The sequence below is a fragment of the Lynx canadensis genome, chromosome B4 (assembly GCF_007474595.2).
Source record: "Lynx canadensis isolate LIC74 chromosome B4, mLynCan4.pri.v2, whole genome shotgun sequence".
Classification (NCBI taxonomy): Eukaryota; Metazoa; Chordata; class Mammalia; order Carnivora; family Felidae; genus Lynx; species Lynx canadensis.
Window position 1 is genome coordinate 69403160 of NC_044309.1, and position 26054 is coordinate 69429213.

The 26054-nt window shown below is 38.5% G+C and overlaps 1 protein-coding gene across 11 annotated transcripts in view; it reads left to right on the forward strand.

The window, feature by feature from the left end:
- PPHLN1 (periphilin 1) overlaps positions 1 to 20944 on the forward strand; it is a 145329-nt gene extending 124385 nt beyond the window's left edge. For all 11 annotated transcript variants that reach the window (XM_030322349.2, XM_030322357.1, XM_032593948.1 and 8 more), the window contains one exon: positions 18424 to 20944. In XM_030322349.2, coding sequence (XP_030178209.1) covers positions 18424 to 18618 — 195 coding nt within the window. In that variant the 3' untranslated portion in view covers positions 18619 to 20944. The remainder of the gene's footprint in view (positions 1 to 18423) is intronic.
- The last annotated feature ends 5110 nt before the right edge of the window (positions 20945 to 26054 follow it).

Sequence of the window (26054 nt, forward strand, 5' to 3'; positions counted from 1 at the left end):
GAAACTGTATGGGAAAATCGTCCCAAGTTTCAGATTTTACTAAGGGAATCATAAACTATAGACATGAAGCACATACATACAAATGATGTCACATTGTCTTATAATAGTAACCTACCTTCCAAACTCCTCCAGGCCACTTTCTTTACACCATTCTTCAAAACCTAACAAATTAATTTCTCTTTGCCAAAGATTTAGTCTCAGTCATGGCTTTATTTTATTTTGGACTTAAATAATTCTGTTGGATTATAGCAGCAGTATGGTAAAGGGTAAATTAGAAACCCAGACTGTGAGTATCATACTTTTTACAGCTAACTCCCTTTAGTCTCTCTGCTTCTGTATTTTTATAAAATGGGGTAGTTATACCAGAGTTATTTGTGAGGATTCCTGATACATAAAATAATGTAAAAGCCTTATGAAAATGTTGCCAATGACTTAAGTGTTTCTCATATGCCAGGAATTTTTCTTTTAACTATATTTGAAGCTAATAGAAATATTTACTTAAATATAGATGCTGTTTTATTTATTTTATTTATTTATTTTTTAAATTTACATCCAAGTTAGTTAGCATATAGTGCAGCAATGATTTCACAAGTAGATTCCTTAGTGCCCCTTACCCATTTAGCCCATCCCCCCTCCCAAAAGCCCTCCAGTAACCCTCAGTTTGTTCTCCATATTTATGAGTTTCTTCTGTTTTGTCCCCCTCCCTGTTTTTATATTATTTTTGTTTTCCTTTCCTTATGTTCATCTGTTTTGTCTCTTAAAGTCCTCATATGAGTGAATTCATTTTTTTTTTTTAATATATGAAATTTATTGTCAGATTGGTTTCCATACAACACCCAGTGCTCATCCCAAAAGGTGCCCTCCTCAATACCCATCACCCACCCTCCCCTCCCTCCCACCCCCCACCAACCCTCAGTTTGTTCTCAGTTTTTAACAGTCTCTTATGTTTTGGCTCTCTCCCACTCTAACCTCTTTTTTTTTTTTTTTCCTTCCCCTCCTCCATGGGTTTCTGTTAAGTTTCTCAGGATCCACATAAGAGTGAAACCATATGGTATCTGTCTTTCTCTGTATGGCTTATTTCACTTAGCATCACACTCTCCAGTTCCATCCACGTTGCTACAAAAGGCCAGATTTCATTCTTTCTCATTGCCACGTAGTATTCCATTGTGTATATAAACCACAATTTCTTTATCCATTCATCAGTTGATGGACATTTAGGCTCTTTCCATAATTTGGCTATTGTTGAGAGTGCTGCTATAAACATTGGGGTACAAGTGCCCCTATGCATCAGCACTCCTGTATCCCTTGGATAAATTCCTAGCAGTGCTATTGCTGGGTCATAGGGTAGGTCTATTTTTAATTTTCTGAGGAACCTCCACACTGCTTTCCAGAGCAGCTGCACCAATTTGCATTCCCACCAACAGTGCAAGAGGGTTCCCATTTCTCCACATCCTCTCCAGCATCTATAGTCTCCTGATTTGTTCATTTTGGCCACTCTGACTGGCGTGAGGTGATATCTGAGTGTGGTTTTGATTTGTATTTCCCTGATAAGGAGCGACGTTGAACATCTTTTCATGTGCCTGTTGGCCATCTGGATGTCTTCTTTAGAGAAGTGTCTTTTCATGTTTTCTGCCCATTTCTTCACTGGGTTATTTGTTTTTCGGGTGTGGAGTTTGGTGAGCTCTTTATAGATTTTGGATACTAGCCCTTTGTCCGATATGTCATTTGCAAATATCTTTTCCCATTCCGTTGGTTGCCTTTTAGTTTTGTTGGTTGTTTCCTTTGCTGTGCAGAAGCTTTTTATCTTCATAAGGTCCCAGTAATTCACTTTTGCTTTTAATTCCCTTGCCTTTGGGGATGTGTCGAGTAAGAGATTGCTACAGCTGAGGTCAGAGAGGTCTTTTCCTGCTTTCTTCTCTAAGGTTTTGATGGTTTCCTGTCTCACATTCAGGTCCTTTATCCATTTTGAGTTTATTTTTGTGAATGGTGTGAGAAAGTGGTCTAGTTTCAACCTTCTGCATGTTGCTGTCCAGTTCTCCCAGCACCATTTGTTAAAGAGACTGTCTTTTTTCCATTGGATGTTCTTTCCTGCTTTGTCAAAGATGAGTTGGCCATACGTTTGTGGGTCTAGTTCTGGGGTTTCTATTCCATTCCATTGGTCTATGTGTCTGTTTTTGTGCCAATACCATGCTGTCTTGATGATGACAGCTTTGTAGTAGAGGCTAAAGTCTGGGATTGTGATGCCTCCTGCTTTGGTCTTCTTCTTCAAAATTCCTTTGGCTATTCGGGGCCTTTTGTGGTTCCATATGAATTTTAGGATTGCTTGTTCTAGCTTTGAGAAGAATGCTGGTGCAATTTTGATTGGGATTGCATTGAATGTGTAGATAGCTTTGGGTAGTATTGACATTTTGACAATATTTATTCTTCCAATCCATGAGCAGGGAATGTCTTTCCATTTCTTTATATCTTCTTCAATTACCTTCATAAGCTTTCTATAGTTTTCAGCATACAGATCTTTTACATCTTTGGTTAGATTTATTCCTAGGTATTTTATGCTTCTTGGTGCAATTGTGAATGGGATCCGTTTCTTTATTTGTCTTTCCGTTGCTTCATTGTTAGTGTATAAGAATGCAACTGATTTCTGTACATTGATTTTGTATCCTGCAACTTTGCTGAATTCATGTATCAGTTCTAGCAGACTTTTGGTGGAGTCTATCGGATTTTCCATGTATAATATCATGTCATCTGCAAATGGCGAAAGCTTGACTTCATCTTTGCCAATTTTGATGCCTTTGATTTCCTTTTGTTGTCTGATTGCTGATGCTAGAACTTCCAGCACTATGTTAAACAACAGCGGTGAGAGTGGGCATCCCTGTCGTGTTCCTGATCTCAGGGAAAAAGCTCTCAGTTTTTCCCCGTTGAGGATGATGTTAGCTGTGGGCTTTTCATAAATGGCTTTTATGATGTGTAAGTATGTTCCTTCTATCCCGACTTTCTCAAGGGTTTTTATTAAGAAAGGGTGCTGGATTTTGTCAAAGGCCTTTTCTGCATCGATTGACAGGATCATGTGGTTCTTCTCTTTTTTGTTGTTAATGTGATGTATCACGTTGATTGATTTGCGAATGTTGAACCAGCCCTGCAGCCCAGGAATGAATCCCACTTGATCATGGTGAATAATTCTTTTTATATGCCGTTGAATTCGATTTGCTAGTGTCTTATTGAGAATTTTTGCATCCATATTCATCAGGGATATTGGCCTGTAGTTCTCTTTTTTTACTGGGTCTCTGTCTGGTTTAGGAATCAAAGTAATACTGGCTTCATAGAATGAGTCTGGAAGTTTTCCTTCCCTTTCTATTTCTTGGAATAGCTTGAGAAGGATAGGTATTATCTCTGCTTTAAACGTCTGGTAGAACTCCCCTGGGAAGCCATCTGGTCCTGGACTCTTATTTGTTGGGAGATTTTTGATAACCGATTCCATTTCTTCGCTGGTTATGGGTCTGTTCAAGCTTTCTATTTCCTCCTGATTGAGTTTTGGAAGCTTGTGGGTGTTTAGGAATTTGTCCATTTCTTCCAGGTTGTCCAATTTGTTGGCATTTAATTTTTCATACTATTCCCTGATAATTGTTTGTATCTCTGAGGGATTGGTTGTAATAATCCCATTTTCATTCATGATTTTATCTATTTGGGTCATCTCCCTTTTCTTTTTGAGAAGCCTGGCTAGAGGTTTATCCATTTTGTTTATTTTTTCAAAAAACCAACTCTTGGTTTCGTTGATCTGCTCTACAGTTTTTTTAGATTCTATATTGTTTATTTCTGCTCTGATCTTTATTATTTCTCTTCTTCTGCTGGGTTTAGGCTGCCTTTGCTGTTCTGCTTCTATTTCCTTTAGGTGTGCTGTTAGATTTTGTATTTGGGATTTTTCTTGTTTCTTGAGATAGGCCTGGATTGCAATGTATTTTCCTCTCAGGACTGCCTTCGCTGCGTCCCAAAGCGTTTGGATTGTTGTATTTTCATTTTCGTTTGTTTCCATATGTTTTTTAATTTCTTCTCTAATTGCCTGGTTGACCCACTCATTCATTAGTAGGGTGTTCTTTAACCTCCATGCTTTTGGAGGTTCTCCAGACTTTTTCCTGTGGTTGATTTCAAGCTTCATAGCATTGTGGTCTGAAAGTATGCATGGTATAATTTTAATTCTTGTAAACTTATGAAGGGCTGTTTTGTGACCCAGTATATGATCTATCTTGGAGAATGTTCCATGTGCACTCGAGAAGAAAGTATATTCTGTTGCTTTGGGATGCAGAGTTCTAAATGTATCTGTCAAGTCCATCTGATCCAATGTCTCATTCAGGGCCCTTGTGTCTTTATTGACCGTGTGTCTAGATGATCTATCCATTTCTGTAAGTGGGGTGTTAAAGTCCCCTACAATTACCACATTCTTATCAATAAGGTTGCTTATGTTTATGAGTAATTGTCTTATATATTTGGGGGCTCCGGTATTCGGCGCATAGACATTTATAATTGTTAGCTCTTCCTGATGGATAGACCCTGTAATTATTATATAATGCCCTTCTTCATCTCTTGTTACAGCCTTTAATTTAAAGTCTAGTTTGTCTGATATAAGTATAGCTACTGCAGCTTTCTTTTTGCTTCCAGTAGCATGATAAATAGTTCTCCATCCCCTCACTCTCAATCTAAAGGTGTCCTCAGGTCTAAAATGAGTCTCTTGTAGACAGCAAATAGATGGGTCTTGTTTTTTTATCCATTCTGATACCCTATGTCTTTTGGTTGGTGCATTTAATCCATTTACATTCAGTGTTATTATAGAAAGATACGGGTTTAGAGTCATTTTGATGTCTGTATGTTTTATGCTTGTAGTGATGTCTCTGGTACTTTGTCTCACAGGGTCCCCCTTAGGATCTCTTGTAGGGCTGGTTTAGTGGTGACAAATTCCTTCAGTTTTTGTTTGTTTGGGAAGACCTTTATCTCTCCTTCTATTCTAAATGACAGACTTGCTGGATAAAGGATTCTCGTCTGCATATTTTTCCTGTTTAGCACCCTGAAAATCTCGTGCCAATTCTTTCTGGCCTGCCAAGTTTCAAAAGAGAGATCAGTCACGAGTCTTATAGGTCTCCCTTTATATGTGAGGGCACGTTTATCCCTTGCTGCTTTCAGAATTTTCTCTTTGTCCTTGTATTTTGCCAGTTTCACTATGATGTGTCGTGCAGAAGATCGATTCAAGTTCCGTCTGAAGGGAGTTCTCTGTGCCTCTTGGATTTCAATGCCTTTTTCCTTCCCCAGTTCAGGGAAGTTCTCAGCTATAATTTCTTCAAGTACCCCTTCAGCACCTTTCCCTCTCTCTTCCTCCTCTGGGATACCAATTATGCGTATATTATTTCTTTTTAGTGTATCCCTTAGTTCTCTAATTTTCCCCTCATACTCCTGGATTTTTTTATCTCTCTTTCTCTCAGCTTCCTCTTTTTCCATAACTTTATCTTCTAGTTCACCTATTCTCTCCTCTGCCTCTTCAATCCGAGCTGTCGTCGTTTCCATTTTGTTTTGCATTTCGTTTAAAGCGCTTTTCAGCTCCTCGTGACTGTTCCTTAGTCCCTTGATCTCTGTAGCAAGAGATTCTCTGCTGTCCTCTATACTGTTTTCCAGCCCAGCGATTAATTTTATGACTATTATTCTAAATTCACTTTCTGTTATATTATTTAAATCCTTTTTGATCAGTTCATTAGCTGTTGTTATTTCCTGGAGATTCTTCTGAGGGGAATTCTTCCGCTTGGTCATTTTGGATAGTCCCTGGTGTGGTGAGGACCTGCAGGGCACTTCCCCTGTGCTGTGGTGTATAACTGGAGTTGGTGGGCGGGGCCGCAGTCAGTCCTGATGTCTGCCCCCAGCCCACCGCTGGGGCCACAGTCAGACTGGTGTGTGCCTTCTCTTCCCCTTTCCTAGGGGCGGGATTCACTGTGGGGTGGCGTGGCCCGTCTGGGCTACTTGCACCCTGCCAGGCTTGTGGTGCTGGGGATCTGGCGTATTAGCTGGGGTGGGTAGGCAAGGTGCACGGGGGCAGGAGGGGCAGGCTTAGCTAGCTTCTCATTAGGTGATCCACTTCAGGAGGGGCCCTGTGGCAGCGGGAGGGAGTCAGATCTGCTGCCGGAGGTTTGGCTCCACAGAAGCACAGAATTGGGTGTTTGCGCGGAGCGAGCAAGTTCCCTGGCAGGAACCGGTTCCCTTTGGGATTTTGGCTGGGGGATGGGCGGGGGAGATGGCGCTGGGGAGCGCCTTTGTTCCCCACCAAACTGAGCTCTGTCGTCCGGGGGCTCAGCAGCTCTCCCTCCCTTTGTCCTCCAGCCTTCCCGCTTTCTGAGCAGAGCTGTTAACTTATGACCTCCCAGACGCTAAGTTGCGCTTGCTGTCGGAACACAGTCCGTCAGGCCCCTCCGCTTTTGCCAGCCAGACTCGGGGGCTCTGCTTGGCCGGCGAGCTGCCCCTGCGCCCCGCCTCCCTCCCGCCAGTCCGTGGAGCGCGCACCGCCTCGCCGCCCTTCCTACCCTCTTCCGTGGGCCTCTCATCTGCGCTTGGCTCTGGAGACTCTGTTCTGCTAATCCTCTGGCAGTTTTCTGGGTTATTTAGGCAGGTGTAGGTGGAATCTAAGTGATCAGCAGGACGCGCGGTGAGCCCAGTGTCCTCCTACGCCGCCATCTTCTATAAATACCTCATATGAGTGAATTCATATGACATTTGTCTTTCTCTAATTTCGCTTAGCATAATACCCTCTAGTTCCATCCACGTAGTTGCAAATGGCAAAATTTCATTCTTTTTGATTGCCAAGTAATACTCCATTGTGTGTGTGTGTGTGTGTGTGCGCACACACACCCTTAATATTGGATTCTCTTCAGCACACACACCCACCCCACATCTTCTTTATCCATCGATGGACATTTGGGCTCTTTCCATACTTTGGCTATTGTTGATAGTGCTGATAAACATTGGAGTGCATGTGTCCCTTCGAAACAGCATACCTGTATCCCTTGGATAAATACCTAATAGTGCAATTGCTGGGTCATAGGGTAGTTCTATTTTTAATTTTTTGAGGAATTTCTATACTGTTTTCCAGAGTCATATGCCAGGAATTTTTAAATGCTATTAAACAGAAAACCCTTTAAAATTGTAACCCATAACCACTTCTATGACTAGAAGTGGTTCCTAGTGGTTCTAGTCATAGAAGTGGTTCCTTCCCATTCTCCTAGAATTTTTCCTACATAGCAATCCCTCTCTGAGGACTTAAAGATTGGTCTTGGTAACTGTTAAAACTTTTAGGTTCTGAGTTATTTTTCTGCATCTTCACAAGTTAAAGCAACCTTAATATTGGATTCTCTCCAGCCTCCTTTGCCGAAGATCAACTGGGAGGAAGTCAAGGGGGTTTTGGAAGTAACTTAGCTTCGTTGCTCCTACTGACAGATCTCTCCTGTCAGAGGGTAACTGGATGAATGGAGGTTGCTCCTCTTAGATCTCTCAAACCATGACTTGAACTCATGAAACGGTGAGATCATGACCCAAGCCGAAATGAAGAGTTGGACGCTCAACCGACTGAGCCACCCAGGCGCCCTTACTATGCAGTTTTATTTCCAAGCTTCCAGGTTGCCTGCAATAGCCAACACTGTCTCAGTGCTTTTAATCCTTCCTCTTTCTCTGCTTGTTATGATCTTTCCTTTGGAATTATTATACTTTGTATTTCTCTGTGACATTCACTGTATTTTGCCTTATTTTATGATTGTTGTAAATGTATTACTCTTTTTTACTAGAATTTAATGTCTTTGAGCAGGGTGTGTTATATTAGTGACCAAATCTAGTGCCTTGCACATAGTAGGTGATTTCTAGTTGGCTGGCAGGCACAGTTATCTGTTGTTCAAATTTATATCTGCATTTACAGATTCATTAATATTTGTCATTATCCAGGGTCCAAGCAAAACAGATCTATCTTCATTTATAAGCTGAGATGATCAGAACCTTATGCCCACTATTGGGCCTACTTTGCTTTAGATTTCTTTCCCCTTTAACATTTTATTATGAACAATTTTTAAATATTAGGAATTATAAAGTGCACACATGTACATTCATCACTTACATTCTATAATTAACATTTTTTATTTGCTTTGTCACTGTCCATTCCTGTATTCATCCAGTGATTCATCTTATTTTTTGATACATGTCAAAGTATGTTGCAAATCTTAGTGCACTTTATTTCCTATATACTTCAGCAACATGTCATTAAGTAGAGTTCATTGTTTGTGGCTTTTTTCTCTTTTTAAAGAAATAAGATATTACAGATATAAAGCCTGTCTCAGATCCCTGCTGACTCCTTTCCTTCTTAGAGTTGTCATTCTTGTGTATGTTTTTCTGTTTTTAGTATATATGTGTATATACCTAAATTAAAACTTTTTAAAACATGTATAAATGGCATCATGCTTCACATACTTCCTTTGCAACTTTTTCCGTTTGTTATTAATTTGAGATTTTTCTAGTTCCTATATCTAATCTCTTTGAGATCTGCTTTTGGCATTGTTAAAGATTGTGTAGACTGTGGAATTACTTCATTTATTTTTGTCTATTTAGTGTATTATGATTGAAAGAATTAATAAGCTAGAAATGGTAAAAAAAATTAAGTGTTAATCTTTGAATCCTATACATTTATAAATCTGTATTTATGGATGAGAATTTTACAAACAATGGTTGCTAAGAGTTTGTAGCATTATTCCACTTTATCATTAATTTTGGAGTTACTTTTATTTGGTTGTAACAATTGTACCTACGTATTGAATGCAGGCAGTTGAGATCTAATCCATGTGTTCATAATGCATTTCTTAGCATCTTTTCAGGAGCTGTGCTTTTAAGAGCCACTGGGGCTGCAACTTTGAGGAGGAAGTCTCAAAGATACTTTTTCTATTAATATAGCACAAGCAGCAACATAGATTACAATAGTTTTGGCACCTTCTACATTACTATAGACCCAAATTAAAGGGTTTAAATTTGTCTTCAGTATTTAACATCAGTATGCTGTTATTTTTTCCTGACCTCATCAACACATTAGACATTATGAATGTTTCCTCTTATGTTAAGCCTCAATTGGAGTTTCTTTTTTTAACTCACATTTTTATACACATTTCATCAAAAGATTGTAGAACATTTTACACATCCTAATTATTATATTTCACAGTGCTCCTTTAAAAGTGGTAAGCTTTTGTGTACACTATAATGGTAGAAATAATTACAAATATATATTGTTTAATTTACCAGGTCAGCACTTACCACTACATCTTTACCTTTTTTTTTTTTTTCCACTTCTCAATCCTCTGTATTAACACTGCTTAGTACAGTTTTCTGTGTTGAGGGAAATTTTTTATATTCACACTGTCCAGTATGGTAGCCATTAGCATTTGAAATAGAACTAGGAACTGAGGAACTGAAATTTTTTATCTTATTAAACTATAAATAGATATGGCTAGTGGCTGCTGTATTGGACAGCACAGCTCTCTAATCTCCACCATGCCAGTAAACTGCTCTTGCAGCTAACCAGCCAGCCCCTTAGTTTCCCAGTCTAATCAGTCTGTGTTGTCAGCTGCTTTGATTTTTCTCTGACATTTGATTGATTACATCCTTCTTTTACAGACGTTTTTCTCGGCACCTGTGCTTTCACTCTCTTCTCGTGTTTAGTCTTCCTTATTGTCTCTCCTTTGGCTGATATTGGTGCTTTTAATTTTTTCTAAGTTGATTTATTTTGAGAGAGAGAGCACGAGCATACGAGGGGCAGAGAGAGAGGGAGAAAGAGACAATCCCAAACAGGCTCCTCACTGTCCGCACAGAGCCTGATGTGGGGCTCAAAGTCATGAACTGCGAGCTGAAAGCAAGAGTTGGCCGCCTAATCACCTGAGTCACCCAGGCACCCTAATATCGGTGCTTTTAGATGTCTACTCTAGCTGTCTTTTGCTCTCAGAGCAGACTTTAGCTATTTATTCAACATGTACTGAATATCTACTTTAAAAAAAAATTTTTTTTAACATCTGTTCATTTTTGAGAGACAGAGCGTAAGCGAGGAAGAGGCAGAGAGACAAGGAGACACAGAATGTGAAGCAGGCTCCAGGCTCTGAGCTGTCAGCACAGAGCCCGACGCAGGGCTCAATCCCACAAACTGTGAGATCATGACCTGAGCCAATCAGACACTTCAACCAACTACTGAGTCACTGAGGCACCCCACTGAATTATCTACTTTCTATCAGACATTGGCGCTAGAAAGAACTTACTCCTTATTTCAAGGAACTCCCATGGTCTTAGCTGGCATTAGTGCTAAAGATCTCTCCTCCCCCCACCCTTAGTCTTTCCTTCCCTGTCTTTCTCCATCCCTCCCTTTTTTCCTCCTCTGTTTTTTTCTCCTGAAGTCCAGACTCCACTTCTTGACAAGTGCCTCAATTACATACTAGATATTGAGCTTATCTCCCCTTCCCAATACTCTCTCTCTTGAAATAAGTAAAAGTGTTAAACCTTCCACTTATTTTTCTTCACATTATTATAACTGTATTGCTTCTTAATTACTGTAAAGCCTCTAATGTCACCTTTCTTTAGCATATCACATGACATTCATTGTCTAGGCTCTCACAAGCCCGTGATGTTGATAGCCATTATCTCTCCCTGATACATCCGAAGGATCCAATTCCTCCTTGTAGCTCTTTCCCCATTTGCTATTTGCCAATTTATAGGTTGAGGTCTAAACTTTTGGGAAAAAAAGCTCTTCATGATCTACTTTGAGAGTGAATACACTCACCACTCTAGCTATGCCAAGCCCATTGAATTTCCCCAAAATGATGTTTCCTTTTCCTCTTTCTGGTTTTCCTCGAGTGAACATCTCATGTTCAAAGAATCAGTACCATTTTCTAATACTCCCTTCTCTAGACAGAACAGATGTTTCTTCTCTTTCATCATCAGCATCTCTATATCTAACATAAATGCTTCCCATATAGTAGGCGCACTATTCTGAGTGCTTTTTATTATTTCATTTAATCATTATAACTGCATACTCAGGTCTGTAGGTCCTGAAACTGAGACTGGACGAGGTGACTTTCCCCCTTTTTTTTCATTTGTGTGATTAAAAAAAATTTTAATAGACTTTATTTGTTATAGAAGTTTTAGGTATACATAAAAATTGTAAGAAAGCTCCCATATACTCCCTCGTTGAGCTTCCCTTCTCATTAGCATTTTGCATTGCTGTGATACTGGTTCACCAATCACAACTGTACCAATACATAATTATTAACTACAGTCCATAGTTTGCTTTAGGGATCACTCTTGTGTCATATAGTTCTTTGAATTTTGACAAATGAAAAATATACGATTTTATATACAATATACAGAATAGTTTCACCACCCTAAAGATGCTATGTACACCTATTTATCCTCCTACTGCTTCCCCTTCTACCAACCATTGATCTTTATACTGTTCCTATAGTTTTGCCAGTTTCCAAAATGTCATGTGGTAGGAATCAAGCATTGGGTAGCCTTTTAGACTGACTTCTTTCACTTAACAATAACCATTTAAGGTTCCTCTTTTTTGTGGCTTTATAGCTCATTTCTTTTTATCACCAAAATTTATTCTAGTGTATGAACGACTCGCAGTTTATCCATTCATCTACTGAAGGACATCTTGGATGCTTCCAGTTTGGGGCAGTTATGCATAAGCTGGTGTAAACATTTGTATACAGGTTTCTGCATGGACACAGTCTCCAGTTCATTGGGGTATAACTAGGAGCACCGTTGCTGGATCATATGCTTGGATTTTGAGTTTAGCTATGTAGGAAACCACTAAACTGTCTACCAGAGTAGCCTGTATCATTTTGCATTCCCAGCAGCAATTAGTGAGAGTTTCTGTTCTTTAACATTCTTACCAGAAGTTGGGGTCATCAGTGTCATGGATTGTAACCATTCTGATAAATGTGTAATGGTATCTCATCTCATTGTTTTAATTTTCAGTATACTAATGACATATGATATTGAACATCCTTTCATATGCCTCTTTTCCATCCAGATGTTTTGTTTGGTGACGTGTCTGTTCAGATCTTTTGCCCGTTTCTATTTTTTAAATTAATTAATCTATTTGTTTATTTTTTATTTGAGAGAGAGAGAGAGCACGCACAAGTGGGGGAGAGAGGCAGAGGGAGGGAGGGAGAATCTCAAGCAGGCTCCACACTGAGCATGGAGCCCTACGTGGGGCTTGATCCCATGACGCTGGGATCATGACCTGAGCCAAAACCAAGAGTTAGACGCTCAGCCAATTGAACCATCCCTTGATGTCCCCTTGACCATTTTTAAATCAAGTTGTTTGTTTTCTTATTTTTGAGTTTTAAGAGTTCTTTGTGTATTTTGGATACCAGTACTCTGTTAGATATTTGTTTTGCAAAGATTTTCTCCCAGTCTGTAGTTTGTTCATTCTCTTAATAGTATCTTTCACAGAGCAGAAGTTTTTAATTTTAATGAAATCCAGTGTAACGATTTTTTTTCTTGGAACATGCTTTTGGTGTCATCTAGATTTTTTTCTTGTTATCTAGCTGAAGTATTAATAGTTTTGCATTTTACATTTAGCTCTATGATCCATTTTGAGTTAATTTTTTTGGAATATGTAAGATTTATATCTAGATTACCCATTTGTTTCAACACTATTTATTTAAGACTGTCCTTTCTCCATTGAATTGCCTTTGCTCCTTTGTGAAAGATTAGTTAGTTATATGTGTATGAGTCTATTTCAGGCTTTCTATTCTCTACCATTGATCTGTTTGTCTTCTTTTGATAATGCCTTACAGTTGAGATTACTATGATTTTATAGTAAGACTTAAAGTCGTCTTGATCACTGTGACTTTATACTAAGTGTCAGTCCTCTGACTTTGTTATTTTTCATCCACACTGTGTTAACTATTCTGGGTCTTTTGCTTTTCCATATAAACTTTAGAGTCAGTTTGTCATTATCCTCAAAATTACTTGCTGGGATTTCTACAGTGACTGTGTTGAATTTACAGATCAAGCTGGGAAGTGCTGATATCATAACAATATTGAGTCTTCCAATCCATGATCTTAGAATATATCTGTTTATATCTTTTTTGTTTTTATTTAATCAGTGTTTTGTAGTTTTCCTCATATAGATCTTTTTTTTTAAATTTTTTTTTTTTCAACGTTTATTTATTTTTGGGACAGAGAGAGACAGAGCATGAACGGGGGAGGGGCAGAGAGAGAGGGAGACACAGAATCGGAAACAGGCTCCAGGCTCTGAGCCATCAGCCCAGAGCCTGACGCGGGGCTCGAACTCACGGACCGCGAGATCGTGACCTGGCTGAAGTCGGACGCTTAACCGACTGCGCCACCCAGGCGCCCCCCCTCATATAGATCTTGTACATATTTTGTTACATTTATACTTTGTGTGTGTACATGTGTTTGCATGTGCTGTTTTTAATTGCAAATTTTAATAGTTCATTGCTGGTATATAGGAAAGCGGTAGACTTTTGTATGTAAACTTTGAATCTCGTGACCTTGCTATAAGCACTTAGTAGTTCCAATAGGTTTTTCGTCAATTTGGGGACCTTATAGACAATCATATCATCTGTGAATGCAGTTTTATTTCTCTTTCTCTTGGTATACTTTTCATTTCCTTTTCTTGTCTTATTACATTAACTAGCATTTCCAGTACAATGTTGAATAGGAATGATAAAAGGGGACATCCTTGTCTTGTTCCTTATTAAAGAAAGCATTTACTTTTTCACTTTGTAATGTTAGCTTTAGGGTTTTGTAGATTTTCTGTATTAAGTTTTATAGATTTTTATTTTTTTTAGTGTGCAAACAGTTTTTGTCACAAATGAATTTGCAATGGATTTTGTCAAATGCCTTTTCTGCATGTATTCTGATCCTGTGATTTTTCTTTTCTAGTGTATTGATGTGATGGATTGCATTAATTCACTTTCAGATGTTGAACAAGTCTTACATGCCTGTAATAAATTTCATTTGGTTGTGGTGCATAATTATTTTTATATATTCTTGGATTTGCTAATATCGTATTAAGGATTTTTTTTTCCTTTGTATCTATGTTCTTGAGAGACTGGTTTGTAATTCTCCTTTGTTGTAATGTCTTTGTCTGGTTTTGGTTGGTAGAGAATTGGTATCATTTCTTCCGTAAGTGTTTAGTAGAATTCACCAGTGAAACCATCTCATCCTAGTGCTTTCTGTTTTGTAAGGTTAATTGCTGATTAAATTTTTTTATAGATGTAAGCTTGTTTGAATTATCTGTATCTCCTTGTTTGAGTTTTGGTAGACTGTGTCTTTCAAGAGATTGGTCCATTTCATCTAAGTTAACAAATTAGTGGGCATAGAGTTATTCATAATATTCCTTGATTATCCTTTTAACGTCCAGGAGATCAATCTGTAGTGATGACTCCTGTTTCAATTTTGATATTAATAAGTTTTGTCTTTTCTTTTTTTCTTGGTTAGCCTGACTAGAGATTTATCAATTTGATTTTTTCCAAGAACCAGCTTTTGGTTTCATTCAATTTTCTATGTTATTGTTTTCACCTTCATGGATTTCTGCTAGAACAGAATTTGGAATTTTTATTCTCTTTGCTTAATTCCCTCTTCTTTTTTTTAGTTTCCTAGCTTAGATTATTACTTTTGTATCTTTCATCTTTTCTAAATGTATTTAATGCTGTAAATTTCCAAGTACTGTTTTTGCTGCATCTCACAAATTTTGATAAGTTGTATTTTCATTGAGTTCAAAATATGTTATAATTTCTCTTGAGACTTCTTTGATCCATGTGATTTTAGAAGTATGTTGTTTAATCTCCAGATGTTTGGGGATTTTCTAGCTACTTTCTGTTGATTTCTAATTTAATTTTATTGTGATCTAAAAGCATACTTGGTATGATTTCTGTTCTTTAAAATCTGTTAAGGTATGTTTTATGGCCCAGAATCTGGTCTGTCCTGGTGAATGTTTCATGTAAGCTTGAGACGAATGTGTAATGTATAAAATGGGTTTCACCAGGAGCCAATCAAGGTATCTGCAGGGCTGCACTTCCTCTGGAGTCTCTAGGGGAGACTCTATTTCTTTGCTGGTAAAGACCAGTAAGTTGCTAGAGGCTGCTTGCATTCCTGGACTGATAGCTCCTTCTCCCATCTTTAAAATGCATCACTCAACCTTTGTTTATGTGGTAACATTTCCTCTCTTTCTCTGATTCTTCTTCATTCCTTTTTAAAGGACTCCAAGTGATTACATTTTGCACACCTGGATAATCCAGGATAATCTCCCTATCCAAAAGTTGTGACATAATCCTATCTGCAAAAATATCCTCCTGTGGCTGGCTAGTGGCTACTGTGTTAGATAGCACAACTCTGTAATTTTTACCATTCCACCAAAGTGCTCTTAGAGAACTTGAATGCAAATGATAAAGATGGTTTGTCTGAAATGAAAATTCTCCTAACAATTTATATTGACTTAATTTTTGGTTTCTCTCTTTGTGGACACAAAGGTAAGGACTAAATGATAATACATTTTAGGGAGTTTTATGTCATTATGAGCAATTACAGATAGAACAAACCTGCTAGATACTATTCTTCCAGTCACTGGACAGCGTAGTTAATAGTAAAAAGCCTTGATAGTTTTATTTTGTCATATTCCTTTACTCCTAGGAATACGTTGTAAGAATTTAACTATTATCACAGGCCACTATAATAAAGTACTGTGAGAAACCGCATTTGGGTAGTGTTTTCATCACCCTGGCAAATTTAACTGCATTTCTATGTAGTTTATGTAAACCCCACCCATACTTTAACCTGCTTCCCATTTCAATGAGGTTCAATCAGGGGAAAAAGCAACAACAAAAAAATCTTCCTGTGTGGCCTGTAGATATCAGATTTGAAGATTATTAATGCATTTCCAGCTAGGGACCATAAGCAAACAAACTCTCCTACAGATAACTACACCCTTCCTGTTCGGGATTGAGTTTACTGTGGAACAGATTTCGGAAATAGGTTTCTGACAGTTGTGAATTTTATTTATAAAATGTTGGAGGGTGAGGCTCTTCCTTTAACAAAAAACTAATTATTTCCTGTCCAATGTCCAACCAGTACATTTTAAACAGTCTTTTAGAGAATTTCCCCTTTCATAGAGAATTATGTTGCTTTGGGCAGTTCTGGTTGTTCTCGTCAGCTAACATACAAAAATTTGCCTGTTTCAATGAATAATTCAAAAAGGACTTACAATTAAAAAAGAAAATAGTCTTTAAATGCTTGTATTATCTTGTCTCCAGAGTGACAGTAGTTTACAGTTTAAATAAATGCATAAACACATTTTAATGTGTTTTTATCTTTGATATGCAAATGTGTAGCATATTTATGTTCAGTAAATATACTAAACGAAGAGTTACAGTTTAGGTAAAATGGATTTACATTAAAGAATCTGCAGGTTAATTCACAGTGTAACATTATCCTCATCTACTACATCTGTTATAAAGAAGCCTGTAAAATTTAGGCCACCCACAAAGTGGTCTGCTGAGGCCTGTGGTTGATGTTAGAATGCTGTTATTATGTGGGCTGACTGGTTTGGTAAGGAATTTACCTCCACTAAGACTGAAACATCATGGTTCTGACTTTCCCCCATGGGGACTGCATTGGCTTGACTTCGGTACTATGTGTTTGTTAAACCAGCCAGAGTGCTCTATTGCCTTGCCATCACATATAGTATCATGTGAATGGTGTACTGTTCTCTCAGTTGGTTTGTTAGAGTAGTAATATCAATTCTGGGCCACATAAACCTTAGGATAAACTGGAATAAATGGTTGTTTAGATAGCTGAATTAAATTTAATGGCTACTATGAGTATATTTCATCACTATTTAGAAAAACATGCGTGTTGGGGGGCTGTTCTGTGTTCATTGAAGAACTTATTCTTTTAATTTCCTTGGGGCTTGTGGAATGGTTTTAAGAGCAAGGAAATGAATTTAGTATAATTCAGCAACCTAGCACTAAGTCAGAATTAAATATTCTTCTTTAAATAGCTATTTTTAAGGGGAAAAATATTTCAGACATTTAAAATATAATAACAGCAACTACCACAACAACTAGTAGTGATCATTGGAGGAATAAAAACTCATAAGCCAAATGTCTCAAATCACTTCTTTCTAAAGTTTTTCAAAATGAAAAAAAAATCCTTTTGCAGAGAATAAACATGATATATTGATTGTTTTTGTTAAATTTAGAAAAATTAAAATTCATGTAACAGTTCTTTTAAATCAGATAATTTGTATTTCACTTAGTTTTCATGGATACTTAATTGTAATTTTTCTTTAAATACATGAATTACATAGTATGGAAAATAGCAAAGAAATCTAAATTGGATTTTGTGACTACAAATTAAGGAAATGATATTTACTGGGGAGAATACTTAGCAATTTTTGGACAAGGAAAAATATCTCATTGTCACTGAAAAGGATTATATGTACATACTGAAGTAAAAAATACATATTGAGGTAGAAAATTTATATGCATGTATACACATGTGTATATATATATGTGTGTGTGTGTTTATATATACATACACATGTATACACATGCGTGAACTTGTGTGTTTAACATTGTTTTGATCTTAACTCTGCCTTGGTGACTTTGTGGTTAAATAGAACTTGCAAAGGTTTTTTTGTTTTTGTTTTTGTTTTTTTTTACTTTTTTTAAAGTTTATTTTGAGAGAGAGAGAGAGAATGGGGGAGGGGCAGAGAGGGCGTGGGCGGGGGACAGAGGATCCAAAGTGGGCTTTGTGCTTCCAGCAGAGAGGCCAGTGTGGAGCTCCAACTCACCAACAGTGAGATCATGACCTGAGCTGAAGTTGGACGTTTAACCAACTGAGCCACCCTGGCACCCTGAAAAGTTTTTTCAAATAGATACTTTTTGTCTTTTGTTTTTTGTTTGTGGTTTCGTCTTTTTGTTTGTTTGTTGTTTGTTGTTGAATTTGTCATCTGGTCATGATTCAAACAAATAATCCAAAATTAGGGCTCAGAAACTTTTTTCTTCCAAACAAGCATATGAGTGAAGCCATGAATGTGCCTTACCTAGCAAGCCTTTGTTCTTTGATGTCCTTTTGGTGTACTGCCTGATGCTGACAAATGCCATGCCTAACTTCTATAGTCAGTGACGTGGTATATCAATGTTTTTCTACTCATTATCTGCAAATCTCAGAAGTTTACATAGCATCTGACAGTAGTAACTACTCAAGGGTGAGGAAGGTTCAATTATATTGTGTCTCCCTTTATGAATTTAGCATCGTAATTCTGCAAACTGCATTAGCTCAATGTTGGGCTAATTATTTTTACTTTTAGCTAACCACAATGTATTTTCACCTTTCTAGGTTTACCGACAAGACTGTGAAACTTTCGGGATGGTTGTGAAAATGCTGATTGAAAAAGATCCTTCATTAGAAAAGTCTATACAGTTTGCATTGAGACAGAATTTACATGAAATAGGTGAGAGGTGTGTTGAGGAACTCAAACATTTCATTGCAGAGTATGACACCTCTAGTCAAGATTTTGGAGAGCCTTTTTAGAAAATTGCTCAGGCAAAAAAATGTTTCTAGTTTTTTTTTTTTTTTGGATTATGTAAATCCTTAATATATAGAATTTTTGTGATGAAGAGAAATACTTTATGATAGTCGACCACATTTCCGATATCAAATAAACATCTAAAATAGTTTAAGATATTTTAATTAGAATTTTTTAAATCCACATGTAGAGCCTCCTAATCCATACTTACCTTTTATCCCCCTAAAATGATGGGTCAGTTAATTTTTCAAGCTTTGAAAAAGCAGTGTTGGAGAACAGCTCATGTTCTGTAGTCTTCGGTATGCGATCATTTGTTTTGGTCACATAGTGTAATTTATAGGTTAGAGATCATTCCACTTAAACATGAATAGTCTTTTTGCATTTCATAGTCAGTGATACCATGTGAAAATGTTAGAATTTTGAGTTGTGATTTTATTGACTTGTTGCTTGCTTGTTTTAGGCTTTGTAACTTTTAATATGTTCAAGTATACTGCCCAAATAAACTGAATACTCCAGTATTTTACAGAATATTTGCTTTAAGATTAATTCCCATTATGATAAAGTAGAGCACTTAAATCTTAAAAAGACCTCATAGTAAAATCCTGTTTTCCAAGTAAATCAACTCAATGTCTTCTATTAAAATAATCCTGAAACTCCTGACCAGTCTCACAGATGTCTGAGTCTTAAACAATATCATATGTAAAACTAAGAGAAGGGGCAATTTGAGATGAAAGATGAGAGCTATTTTCAAGTTGAGATTTCTTTAAAAACTTCTAATTGAGAGGCATTCACTTTCCAATGTCCCCTCTGTAAAGAGAGCTTTCATACTATTTTTACTTTCTGATTTTATACTCTAATAAACTTTTGCCTGCTGCTCTAAATAAATAAATACTTATCATTGAAATAGAAAAATTTCAAATATGATGAAGTAGTGGAATTTCATTTTGTTCCCAGGCCCATATTTCCCATCTCAAGAAAAGGTCATTGATACCATATCCACGATCAAACCATTTACAGATTCCTTTGTTAATCACATTATGCCTTTATTTATATCTGTTTGTAGTTGTAACAAGATCTTTGTTGTGTTGCCCTTTTTAGGGATCGTTAGCCCTCAAAAGTGTTCTTTAAAGAAACAAAGCAGAGTAGGCAGTAAGCCCAGCACAACTACCCCTCACCAAACAGTCTATGTAAACATTTCTCCATGAGTGAGCCATCCAAATCACGGGTTACTTAAAAATCTAACTGGGACCATTAGGATATTCCACTCATTTCCTGATCACTTCCAGCTGCCCAGTGGCATTTAGCCAAAATATGTATTTCTGTGGCATTAGGAAACCTTAAAAATCATGCTTGTTATTACTACCCAGTTTCATTATCCTCCCATCCCTCTTTCCATTTCCATTCTCTTCTCACTTGAATTCTGGCATTATCTTTAGTGGCTTATATTGATATTATCTAAAGAGCTACCCCAGAGTAGATAAAAATTACATTAAAAGTGGAATCAGCAGTACAAATCATTTTGGTGGATCCTATATGGGTGCCTCAAAATATGTATTGTCTCATTCCACAAATGTAAAAACTAATTGAACATAATTATTTTTCTTAAATTTCCTATATGAGACTGCATTGAACTCTTACTTTTGCCATTTAGATGTACATAAGCTAAAACTAAACCCTACATATCACCTCTGGTATTCTTTCCTAATTACGAACAGTGATTTTGTTACCCACTTTAGAAAGAAAAGACTAAGAAAGTACTGATCTTGGTTCTCCCCTACCCCCATGTTTTTCTTTTCCTTAAATATTCTAAGTCCAGGATTCAATTTCTTTAGTCAAGATGTTTCATGTTTAAAAATAAAAGTTAAGAAACTACCATCAAGGCAAATGAGTTGTTCATTCTGTTGAAATTCATTAAACTAGAAATTCATTAAGCTAGAGGTTTTGCTTACAGATGCATTTAATTGTAGGTTCAACAGATAATTTCTTCTTCTCTCCTTTCCCCAAATTATATTCAACATTTAAAGCTCTTTATAGCTTGCCATCAGCGTTATTCTGGTAGGCTTGTCAGTGTTAATTCTGTTTGTTTTTGACAGCTTTTTAAAGTCCAGTTTTAGGATAGTTGAATTCAGATGTGTACGAGAGTGTGTATTTTACAAAATGTTCTTGATTAATTTGTTTGTAAAGTATCCATTGTTTTTGAGTATGCCCAGCTGATATGATAAAATTTTCATTGTCTTACCATAAAGCCTTGATGATCAACAGGGAGAAAGCAGAGTGTGAAGCTTTTTGTGAATTTTAAAAGTGCAAAATAAAGCAAACAGGTTTAAATAATTGGATTGTCTTTTTTTTCTCTCTTTAACAGGCTTAAAGTATTTTCCTGAAATGTAGATTTTTATTACTCCCTACTGCAAGATTACTCAATGTTCAGTTCACCCACTCAGCAGCAGGATGGAAGAATTGAGAAATTATTAACTTTGGTGAATTAAGGAGTGTTGATATCTGAGCAAGCAGTTAAATGAGATAAGATTGAACACACAGAAGTGCTCAGTAATTGTGTAATTATGAATCTGCGTTTCAGGGAATTGTAGGATTAAAATCTTAACCTTTTTATGGAACCTCTGGAGGAACCGTGTCTTTGGGACCTGGTTCCTAGCACAGTTTGGAATGTTGTAGTTACTTGTATTCCTTGGCACTTCACAAAAGAAGTGACATTTGACCATAGGTCTTGGAGAAATAGGACCTATTCAGGCAGAAAAGGGGAAATAATAGAAGTCTAGAAAGAGGAGAATGGTACAGGGAAAGATGGAAGCCTGTATGACTGAAGCCGGTTGGGAAAGATGTTAGGGGACAAATTTAGGAAAAGATTGGTTAACAGAATGATTTTGAATGTTTTTAGCTTTATCCTTTTTCTTCTACTCATTCAAGAATGACATTTGAAAATACTCTCTTTAAAGATATTACCTTTGGGGGCGCCTGGGTGGCGCAGTCGGTTAAGCGTCCGACTTCAGCCAGGTCACGATCTCGCGGTCCGTGAGTTCGAGCCCCGCGTCAGGCTCTGGGCTGATGGCTCAGAGCCTGGAGCCTGTTTCCGATTCTGTGTCTCCCTCTCTCTGCCCCTCCCCCGTTCATGCTCTGTCTCTCTCTATCCCAAAAATAAATAAACTTTGAAAAAAAAAAAATTAAAAAAAAAAATAAATAAAGATATTACCTTTGTATTTATTCTTGCCCAAAACACTAATTTCCCACAGCCTCTCAGCCGCTTACCAACTCTGAGCCAGTTTATAGATCCAGAACACCTCGAAGAAAGGGCAGGCCAGCTCCCCTTCAGAAAGGATTCTGCTTGCACCCCAGACATTGTATAGTGGTTTCAGCTTCATTTCAGAGTTTCCTGCAAGGGACCCTAAACTCCAAAGAAGGCTCTGACAATTCTTTGGTGACAACTTTGGAGACTGTATTCAGTGTCGAGGGCATCCAGCCACCCAGGTGGCTTGACAGCTATAATGCTCAGGTTGGCACACTCTGCTTGCCAGATGAGGGTTTGTGGGTTATGCATAGTACGTTTACCATCTCCTTCCTGCATTTTCTCTTGAGAGCACTGATGTTCAATTCAGTGAAAAAGGTGGGGGAGTGGGAGGAGGAAGGAAGACTAGTAATAGTAACTAAGGCAGTTAGCAGAATCTTTTCTCCCCCTTTTCATGTAATGGAGTTGAAATTGAGTCACATGACTGCTAATTAGGATTTTATTTGCTGTGTTCCCCCTTGCAGTTAGGTGTAATCAAGTGACTGAGTCCATTCCTATGGAATTTGAGTGGAAGTACCTCTTCTTCTGGGCTGGGACCCTTAGGACAGTGGATGTGCTCCTTTGTAGTCTCTCTTTATTCCTTCCCAAAGTAGTAGCAATAGCAACTCAGCCTTGATTTGCTGCAGAGCCACAAGATGGAAGGAACTTGGATCCCTACATGACCACATGGAGTACTGAACTGTTGGGTGAAAGAGGAATAAACGTCTTCACTGTTTAAGCCACATTATTGGTTTTTTGTTAGCAGCTTACCTTTGGTTCAAATTAATGAAAACGGTATTTCAGAGTTAGCTTCACTGAAGTTGGTTCTCAGCAGGCTGTACTAGTCCTGCCTTTCCATTGTAATAATTGATCTTGGGGTAATGGGGACTGAGTATATAAAAGGCTTTGCCAAGGGGCGCCTGGCTGGCTCAGTCTGTGAGGCATCTGACTCTGGATCTTGGGGTTGTGAGTTTGAGCCTCACATTGGGTATGCAATTAAAAATTAAACATATGATACAATGAAAAATACAATGAAAAAAAAAAAAAGGCCAGTCCACTGAGTTAATTCCAAGTTGTATTTAAAATCTCACTTGATGACAAATATCAATAAAGCCTGATGCACATTTGTATAGCGGTAGAGACAGCCCGATAATATATAGCACATTGTTTTTTGAGCTCTGTTCCACAGACTAATAGTGTGCTAATGTTAAACCATTATCACTGAAATTATATAAGGCTTAAAGTTTTTTTTTCATTTTTTTGTGTGTGGATGAAAATGTAGAAGTTTACTGAAATATAAACATTTGAGAACATATCAAATAGGAAAAAACCACAACATACACAGACACTTGCTGCAAGAGGACGTGTGAGGTATGTAACCACCGCCTAGGCTACCCATGTGTTAGCACATTTTTCCTGATTGGAATCCATGTAAGGTGGGAAGGGGACAGAGCTGCCCTGGCTGACTGGCCATACAGCCTGCAGGTCTGCACCTTCAGTGAAAGCCCCTCTTGGCCCAGTTCCTGGGGGGCACCTGCTGGCACCCCTACTCTTGGGTAGAAAGGCGGAGACCCTGCTGTTTTCCTTGAGGGTAGGGAGGGCTCACTGTGTGGGTAAGGCTGGACAAGCTGCCTGGGGAAAGGGAGAGGATCCAGTGACCAGAAAGTGTGCTGTCCCTTCATCCTCCAAGTGGGAAGAGTCCATCCTTTGTGATCAAACCCCTGAGAAAGACACACTGGCCAAACGTCTGCAGTACCTTTAAGTGAGCCCAGCACGGCCAACTGGGTTCCTCTCTGTCACCAGATCCCAGGTGCCCTCCTCTGCCAACAGCCTGTGCTTGCCTGGTGGGGAAGGCGGAGAAGGCTTCTGAGGCCGAAAAGGGTCAGCCCCCAGTGGATGAGAAAGTGTGTGTGCATTGTGTGTTGTGGGGGGCCATGGGAGGGGAGAGAAAACGCAGTCCAGCAGAGCTGTAGCTTACCAGGCCGAGGTATCTGTTCTGTGCTAGCTTTTAATTTCCTCCCCTTTCCTTTCCTTTTCTGCATTAGCAGTTTGAGGGCTCCCACCGGCATGGCCTCCCACCACCACAGCATGATGACACCCTCGTGGTGGTGGTCTGTGAACACTGCAGGGCATACTCATTTGAGAGGTGAGCCTTGTGTAAGAATCACATTTTCTTTATGACATAGGAGCAGCCTGCTCCCCCTGCTGAGGGTCCAAGAGGAGAGACAGAGCTCCCTCATCTCCTGTCCCCTGGAGTGGCTTGACCTCTGCAAGGCCCATGGCCTCCATGGCCCGTCCCTGTCCTGAAGTGGGGAGACCTGCCCACACCTTGGTAAGCTGGCTTGGTAAGCTAAGGGTATGGGACTAGCCCTGCTTTGGCAGAAATTTCCTATTCTTTTAAACTTTGTATTCTACTTCTTTAGAGTAGAATATAGTGTACCACATTGGATGTCGGTTAAAATATATCTCAGGTTTAATATATCAAATACTTCATAGGATTCTGAGAAGCACCATAGTTTTCAGTTATTTCACTATCTGAATAAGGTTAGAACCACCCGTCTAGTGTTTTTGATTTATACTTACACTTGCACATATAATAAGCCAGTGAAGATTTTATTCTCATTTTACAATCAAGGGCAGGAGAAGTTATAAGTTGCCCAAGGTCATATAGCTGGAAGTGGCAGAGTTTTACCCAAATCCTTCAACTCTGGAGTCGGTGTTCTTGGAAGAAATGAAAGGTTTGGTGATCATTTGGAACTAGGTTCACATCCTGACTCTAGCACACACTGGCTGTTTGATGTGTGTGCAGTTAATGCGTAATGTAATGAGTGAGGCAGAAAAATAACTTTTTAAAAAACTTGAGAATATTCAAATCCTAGTTCAGTAGATTTTTGGTTTCCATTTTATCCTCAGTTGCTACTACCTTCCATATTGGTTCCTATGACTTCTGTTTTGGAGCGATTTTGTAAAACCCACTTGAGATTCATCGGGGGTAATTTTTATGAGGCAGTTAGCACGTAGGGTTAGAACCCTCATGACTACAGTGCCGCCCAGGACTCAGCTCTTTGGTCCCTGTACCTGGGCCTATGGTAGAGTTTGAGAAGAGCCATTTAAGTGGAAGAAGGAACTTGGTAATTCAACTCACCCATTCTGGGAACCAAGATTAATTAAACATAACACCTTTTCAACTTTGCTTACAACATATTCAGAGATTCAAGAACAAGATTGCTACCAGTAGCAATCCTCTGCGATGTAGGGGGGGAAAAACCAAAACAAAACTTTAGGTAATTGGAGAGAAATAACATGAGGGAAGAAAATAGAAAATACTTGCCTCAACATACTCTATGTAGTCTCCCAACTGTCTACTTGATGAAGACAAAGCCAGCTTGAAGTATAGGCATGGATAGGGAAGTAACCATCCTCAGACTTTTTCCTCATGATTTACTTTAACCCATGCCCACTGAGTCCCAAGCATTTAATTAATAGATTAACTGAAAAAAGCCCCAACCCTTTAAAAAGTTCCCTGCTCCCTCTTTGGAGAGATCCTTTCGGGAATCCTTGCCAGACACAGATGTTGGTAAATGAGAGAGTCAGAAAAGGGAAAAATGCTTTATGCTGCAAGACTTTTCTGACCTATAAATTCAGTTCAGTCTCCACAGAATACTGAAGCTGGAAGGAAACCCTTGAGGTGGCCTAGCACTCTCATTTTACAGAAGTAGAAACTGGGTCGGAGCACTTCACCTGCTGGAGTTAATGAGAGAGGTGTGTCTCCTAACCCAGATCTCCTGAATCCTGGCATCCAGTGGGCTCTGTACCATTCAGCAAGATAAGCTTGGTGATGGTTTGTATTAGATTAGGAACCATCTTTTCCATTGTCAGTTGCTTGGTTTATCTAGAAACACGAAGACAAGTATTGGCATTTTTGAGAACTGTCTTCATATTCTTTATTATTTTTGTTAATGTTTATTTTTGAGAGAGACAGACTGAGCAGGGGAGGGGACAGAGAGGGAGGGAGACACAGAACTCAAAGCAGGCTCCAGGCTCTAAGCTGTCGGCACAGAGCCTGATGCAGGGCTCCAGCTCATGAACTGTGAGATCATGACCTGAGCTGAAGTCGGAGGCTCAACCGACTGAGTCACCCAGGCTCCCCAACTGTATTAG